This window comes from Mercenaria mercenaria, chromosome 1 (assembly GCF_021730395.1).
Source record: "Mercenaria mercenaria strain notata chromosome 1, MADL_Memer_1, whole genome shotgun sequence".
Lineage (NCBI taxonomy): Eukaryota > Metazoa > Mollusca > Bivalvia > Venerida > Veneridae > Mercenaria > Mercenaria mercenaria.
Window position 1 is genome coordinate 49,588,271 of NC_069361.1, and position 8,057 is coordinate 49,596,327.

The window sequence follows — 8,057 nt, forward strand, 5'->3', positions numbered from 1 at the left end:
TTGACTAAGTTCAACCAAGGACTGTGACCTTGACATTTAAGCTAGTAAAATGGTTTTGCGCACGACACGTTGTCTATTCATGCTTATTATTTCTGTGAAATTATTTTGAAATAAAACTATGCATATCAAAGTAATGGCTCGGACACGAACGCCACCCTTTCCCGAACAAACAAAAGCACACGTACACACACGCACGCATGCACGCACGCAAACAAACACACAAACAAACATACACACGGACAGGAGTTACACTATATGCCCACTTTATGGCGGGGGCATAGAAAAAATTAACTGAACCGGATCTTTTAGGGGGAAAAAGTAATTTGAGCCGAAAAATATCTCAATATAACTTTACAGGCAAAATCTCATGCAAACCATGCATTTACAAGTACCTAAAAAGGCCTTTATTATGAATACAGGGGGTTTGGGGTTGGATAACTTTTTAACGTTTGGCATACTAGTGGTTAAGTTTATTTTACAGAAATTTATCAAGAAGCAAAATACTTTTGATTGATAAAATGTTAAAACCAAGAATGTTACAAGATTATTAATATTTACAATGTTAGTTACTTCATGTTTTATTAACCCTTACCCTGCTAAATTTCTATAATGAAGTTGTCCATCTTTCAATTTAGAAAGTACCATTGACTTAAAAGGGGTCCTTACCAAATAGACACTGACTAAATGGCGAAGAGTGCAGATCTTGAACAGACTGCGCTAACGTACTGCTGATCAAGATGTACGCTTGTCGCAGAGGCAGAAGGTTTATCATATGGTCCATTACACATAACCATGAAAAAAAATCCAAATCTTCTTCAAATTATGTATTAACCGGCTATCAAGATCGAACAAGTTGGAGTCCCTATATACTTATTAAGATAATAATACTAATTAAAATGATTTAGTATACAATTATAATAAAATTCGAGTGCTTTAATAGAGAGAAATTACATATTTGAAATATTTGGACACAAAGCAGACACAAGAAGTATTGTCCACGACAGAAAAGTATTTTTAAACTAACATAAACCGATATTTCAAAACTAAACAGATCAAATAAACCATGATGTTATGGAAAAGTTTACATCTTATCTACATGTCAGATATTGTTTAAAACGCTTTAAAATTAAAACTGACTTGATAGTATCTCATCAATTTTCAGTAATGTAGAAGATTTCAAAACTTAAAGGACAGCTCGACCAGTTGATAAAGTCTGAAGGAACTGACATGATGGTATTTTTATATAAAGTTTACTATTTATTTTCTGTACAAATTGTCTGTTACAACATGTATAAATGTCAGCAATCTATCATTGTTCACAATCAGCCAAATTGGAATGCTTCAAACTTTGGAATTCTTTATTAAGTATAAGTTTCTCCTTTTGTACTGGCTACAATAAACGACTGAAAGTAAAAACAGAAAGAAGCTATTATCGCATTGCTTTTAACTTTAACGTTTTTAAAAATGAGTACTCAACTGATGTAAATTCCTTCTAAAGACTGTGAAACTTTTAGATATATAACAAATACACTTGACTAACATTTCTGGAATGTCTACTTCAGCAAAATGCATTTATTGCTAGATAAGGTCAAGATAGAAGTTCTGTTTGTATGTTTTGCTCGTTTGATAGTTACATGACGTCTGCAATCACAACCAGTTCAAAATTGTCTTTCAAATTTCTACTATGTTTTATTAAGAAATACAATGAATACCGATTTATGATTTTGAACATATATCAAAAACTTTTTAATACATACTGATTATGTTGTTTTAGTGTTCTAGAAGTACAAAGACCATCCCAACGATGGCTAGCAGTAAAGCAGCAAATACAAAGACTGAAAAAAAGTTTTAAGTACAATCAGTTATCAAACAACAAATAAATGTCTACACATCAGACTTTAAACCTATTCTTTTGTTGTTGTAATATATTTTGTACTATTATTATCATGAGAACAAGCAATTATCCATTAATTCATGAAATGTTTTTACTAGTATTTCAGCATACAGATATCGCATACTTTTCCATTGGACAATAACACTGTCAACATTCGGAGAAATGCTGTCAGTCTCAGCTCCACTTCGGCTTTATGTTGAAAATATTTACCGTCCAACCCAAAGCTATATGATATTTGTATGACATAGGCAGAAGTTTCCCATCGAGACCCCTTTTATGTAATTTTCTCTTCAGTGAAATTCTAGCATCTGACTCAAACAGCTTCTTCAGATAAGATATAAATCTAGATTTCTTGCAAACTCAAGATTTCGTTGCTAACCGTCCAAAGCACAAGAAAAGAGACTATTATGACGGGTACGTATTTCTTCATCATTCATGCAGTCTAGCCGGAAAGATCTCAAAGATTAATGTCACATATCATAATGCGGACGTTCTTTTGAAAACATATTATTGAACGTACATGGATATACTGCAGCATGTAAAAAGGTATGCAGGCACATTCATGCAACGTATCATCGGATATATAAATTCCCAAAAATGGTATGCAATGCACGAATCAATTTAATAGAATATCTATTTATGTTTGTATCAAAGGGAAAGTTACCTACCTATTACTATACTGACGTGCGAATCATTCGAAGTACGACTGTCCTCCGTTTTGGTTTCATTCATCAGCTTCTGAATAGTAAATTGTATATCATGATATATTATTGAGTTAATATATATCTGTAATTATCCTAAGAATGTACAGTAAGTAAGTTTCTAGAACACTTTACCTGTATCACAACTGATACTAAAACTGATATCGAAAGACTGTTTTATAAAGAAGATGACATACTAGATTAATTTACAACCAAACGTCATGCCAAATACAAATTATTCTCTGGTGTCAATGAAAAGAAAGTTTGGCCTGCATAATTCAAGCAAATCATATTTTTATGCAGACAAAAGTTAAGAACAAATAAATTATTCAATTTATTGAATTTTTACAAACCTGTGAAGTCCTGTTAAGTATGCTTATCTTGGTTGCTTCCTCTGCTTTCTGACTGGAATCTGCAGATATAAATAATCAAAGAGAATTACCTCTATAAACTACAATTTTTTAGATGTGTTTCTGACTGCTTTTAAAAAGGTTTGCTTTGAAAAAAAAGCCACACTATTTTAGCATAAAACATGCATTTTAAACGCTTATTCTCCGCTCCTTCAAAACATAATTTAGTGGACGCATATTTTATCAGTTGTGTTTTAATTATTATCTAACTGTTTTTGTATTAAAATTATGTATATATTCTGTCGCCAATATAGATATTATGTTCTTGTTCTGGTAAAAAATGTTGCATGAATACAGTAATATGAACATAGGGAAGTGTGTATGAGTCATAATTATATAACCCTTCAAGGAAGAGAGTTTCTAAAAACGCCTATGACTTCCTACTCAATCCTCTATGTTTGTACATATAACAAGTTACTGTAACAATTGTAATTATATTAATAAAATACTGTTTCAACAAAAAATATAACCTTTCAATGTTAGTCTACTGTCTGATCTATCAAATCTGTAACCGGGTATTAATGACATACCAGTTTAAAGTTCTCTTTGGATGGTAATGGGACCAATTGTGTGGCCAAAAATGAGATTTCCCCGTGTAAATTTCTGGTCCTTGAAAAGTATTGTGCATGCTAGATTTATACAAAATATTTACACGGAAATGTTGCTTTTATGCAAATCAAAGGTATCCTGAAAGTTTTACAATGACCCATTAAACAATTAGTCAAAGTTAAATTTTTACGTTCTTGTTTGTCAAACCTGACTAAAATTTACAATGGATAGCACCCCATCAATGCCATTTAGGTGCTTTTTAAAACATGTTTGTTTATTTTGAAAATTTAGTGATGTTCAAATTACAACCCACAGACTAGTATTACATAAATAGATTACTCTTATATTTAAAGAGAAACGGGAAGGATGGATCAAACAGTAAACGCTATATAGCATAGTTTTTTGAACTATAGTTACCATTGTCTTTCGGATTCAATTCCTCTTTACTGGGATCAGTTTCTGCCCTGAAATGAACGAATGCATATATTATCTAAAAGTAAAGCCATTATCAGAGAAGCAGAAATCAATTAGATGTCCATAACAATGAATAACAAACTTGTGTGTATGAAGGCTTGTGTGTAACCATTACTGACAGAGAACCAAACAACCAGAACCCCAACAAAATGGTTACCCAGAGATCTGGAATTGATAGAAGTATTTTGTACGCCCGACTTAAAACACGACAATGTCTTTCACTACAATGTCTGTCGTGACTTAAGCTATACGAGAGTAATTTATGTTCGATTTCTAACATTTCAAGAATGTGAAAGTAGGCATGTTCTATTGGTATTTATGTCTATGAATTATACAATATGAATAAAAAGTAGACATCTGCTTATTTTCAACTTCATCTGAAACAGGTCATATATTTTGAATGTACATAGAATATATTCAGAAGCTAAATTACAAAAATTTAATGCCTTTACATGTTCAAAGAAATAATAAAAATGCATAATATTGCTGATGGAACTACCTTAACAGCCTTTTGCAATTACACTAATGTCTCCTTTCGTTCGAAAAGTGCGCATATATTTACACGGAAAGAATAAGTGGTATTCTCGAAGTATAGTAAAATAAGATTAACTGAAATGACATTGGCTTGAATTATTTCAGTTCCTCATTTTCTATTTGTGAAAGTAACTTACCATTTTAGTTCTTTACACTTAAAGTCATCATGGACGTCACGCTCAAAACCCTTTTCACATGGAAAAAGACATGTCCCATCTGCAATATAATGAGGGACATGAGCGTTACCTCTTTCAAAGGTTTCTTGTTCGTTAACAGTATTACACTGATAAACATGAAGTTGTATTTTAGAAAGCGTTCATATACAATAAGCTTTTACCAATTACGCTATTAAATCAATAAGATTTTACGGAGCTTAATCTGTGTAGATATGTAGAGGAGACGCTTTAAAACAAAACTCACGCATATACATTTTACAGAATCATTGTGTTCTCATAAGTCTACGTAACTTTTGCCGTTATATTTATTAACAGGTTGAGAAGAGAAAACAGCTAAGATATAACATACTCGGAATAGGGTACAATCCTCTAGAACATGGGTTGTGATCAGTTACACCTGTACATTCTAGGGGTTGGTATCCGAGTTCTCCGTCATACTTCTGAAGAAACTTGCCATCCAGGCTGTAAAACCCATTTTCGAAGTCACAATATATCATCGGTGGAGATATATTGTCTCCCTTGGAATATATCGCATATTGTACTGGCAAGTCTTTGATGTCTTCATGTCTGGCTGTGCATGCGTCGTAACAGTTCGATTTGTATGGCTGGTATCTTCCCTTTGGACATTTTTCTTTCTGCACTTTAACTACACTGGAATCTGTAGCTTTACGGGAGACCCTTCTCCAATACCCTGAATACCCACAAAGAGAGACAGTTTAGGTACTATTAACGATAACGTAATAAAAAATCATATAAGATTCTTTCACTGGTTGTACGTGCAGATGGGAATATCCGGCCTCGAGGGTAACTGTTTAGGCGGTAACGAGGCTCCCAGCCAAGTTACCGCCTAAACAGTTACCCGAGAGCCGGATATTTCCATCTGCACCTATAACCAGTGACAGAATCTTTTTCTTGCATACCGATTTCAAGAAATAATAACAAAAATAAAATCAATCAAACGGCTTTCATTTTAGAACTATTTCTTTTGGCAGTGTATTTAAACAAAGCGCGGGAAACCAACGTCCGTAAACAAGAAAGACGTCATGACGCTTCAAAACAAACAACAATGTTTAGTTCCAGTTTTGTTTTATCGGTTGCAGCATAACGTTATGAATTTTTGATAAAATAACGTGATTTGAATCGAGAAATATGCTATCAGAAACCAATAGGAACTGTCAAGGTATTGTATTTTTATTCCGTTTTTTAAATAAAATATAAATTACTACATAAATCTTCTACATATATGTAGTTCGTTATATGTCATTTACAACACGAGAGTCATCTTACACCCCGGGGTGTAAGATGGATTTTTCCAGCACCGGTAATGATACCAGAAATCCCCGTCTGCAAGAAAAGAGCATGATAAGTTAACGGAGACGAGAGAAAGTTTCTTTTTCGAAATCGCCCCATATCCAGTTAAAACATTTGAAAGCTGTACAAACACACCTTTTATGCACACAAGGTCCTTTGGGGAGCAAATATGAAGCATTTCACCATCAGCAGTGTATACACAAATAGGCTTGAATCCGGAATCACAAATATCGGCAAACCCACAGAAACGAATGTAAATATCCATCATTGCTTCATTCCGTTCGCATGTTCCGGATCCAATAAAGTCTGCGTAGTCACAGGTTGATGTGATCTGTATGAAAGTTGGTCTGAATCTTGATGATATCTAGGTCAAGTTCAAAACTGGGTCACGTGCGGTCAAAAACTAGGTTAGTAGGTCTAAAAATAGAAAAACCTTGTGACCTCTCTAGAGGCCATATATTTCATGAGATCTTCATGAAAATTGGTCAGAATGTTCACCTTGATGATATCTAGGTCAAGTTCGAAAGTGGGTCACGTGCCTTGCAAAACTAGGTCAGTAGGACAAATAATAGAAAAACGTTGTGACCTCTCTAGAGGCCATATTTTTCATGGGATCTGTATGAAAGTTGGTCTGAATGTTTATCTTGATGATATATAGGTCAGTTTTGAAACTGGGTCAACTGCGATCAAAAACTGGGTCAGTAGGTCTTGAAATAGAAAAACCTTGTGACCTCTCTAGAGGCCATACCCTTGAATGGATCTTCATGAAAATTGGTCAGAATGATCACCTTGATGATATCTAGGTCAAGTTTGAAACTGGGTCACGTGCCTTAAAAAACTAGGTCAGTAGGTCAAATAATAAAAAAACCTTGTGACCTCTCTAGAGGCCATACTTTTCATGGGATCTGTATGAAAGTTGGTCTGAATGTTCATCTTGATGATATCTAGATCAAGTTTGAAACTGCGTCAACTGCGGTCAAAAACTAGGTCAGTAGGTCTAAAATTAGAACAATCTTTTGACCTCACTAGAGGCCATATTTTTCAATGGATCTTCATGAAAATTGACCTGAATGTTCACCTTGATGATATCTAGATCATTTTCGTAACTGGGTCACGTGCGGTCAAAAACTAGGCCAGTAAGTATAAAAATAGAAAAACCTTGTGACCTCTCTAGAGGCCATATATTTCATGAGATCTTCATGAAAATTGGTCAGAATGTTCACCTTGATGATATCTAGGTCAAGTTTGAAACTGAGTCACATGCCTTAAAAAACTAGGTCAGTAGGTCAAATAATAAAAAAACCTTGTGACCTCTCTAGAGTCCATACTTTTCATGGGATCTGTATGAAAGTTGGTCTGAATGTTCATCTTGATGATATCTAGATCAAGTTTGAAACTGGGTCAACTGCGGTCAAAAACTAGGTCAGTAGGTCTAAAATTAGAAAAATCTTTTGACCTCACTAGAGGCCATATTTTTCAATGGATCTTCATGAAAATTGACCTGAATGTTCACCTTGATGATATCAAGATCATTTTCGAAACTGGGTCACGTGCGGTCAAAAACTAGGCCAGTAAGTATAAAAATAGAAAAACCTTGTGACCTCTCTAGAGGCCATATTTTTCATGAGATCTTCACGAAAATTAGTGAGAATGTTCACCTTGATGATATCTAGGTAAAGTTCAAAACAGGGTTACGTATCTTCGAAAACTAGGTCAATAGGTCAAATAATAGAAAAACCTTGTGACCTCTCTAGAGACCATATTTTTCAATGGATCTTCATGAAAATTGGTCAGAATTTTTATCTCGATAATATCTAGTTCAGGTTCAAAACTGGGTCACATGAGCTCAAAAACTAGGTCACTATGTCAAATAATAGAAAAAACGACGTCATACTCAAAACTTGTGGGAAGAGGTGAGCGATTCAGGACCATCATGGTCCTCTTGTTATATACTTTGACAGTGATTTTTAGCTAACCTGCTCAGGTGAGTTATTGTGATCTCTCAATG

At 34.1% G+C, this 8,057-nt stretch overlaps 1 protein-coding gene across 1 annotated transcript; it reads right to left on the minus strand.

Annotated features, from left to right (window-relative positions):
• Nucleotides 1-809: 809 nt before the first annotated feature.
• On the minus strand, nucleotides 810-6,371 carry LOC128545894 (uncharacterized). The gene is made up of 8 exons (XM_053547120.1): nucleotides 6,185-6,371; nucleotides 5,088-5,429; nucleotides 4,700-4,778; nucleotides 3,972-4,018; nucleotides 2,949-3,007; nucleotides 2,563-2,632; nucleotides 1,758-1,835; nucleotides 810-1,403 (listed from the first exon to the last, which is right to left on the minus strand). Exons 1-7 carry the CDS (start codon nucleotides 6,315-6,317, stop codon nucleotides 1,771-1,773), a joined length of 795 nt encoding a protein of 264 aa, XP_053403095.1. The 5' UTR covers nucleotides 6,318-6,371; the 3' UTR covers nucleotides 810-1,403; nucleotides 1,758-1,770.
• Nucleotides 6,372-8,057: the final 1,686 nt, after the last annotated feature.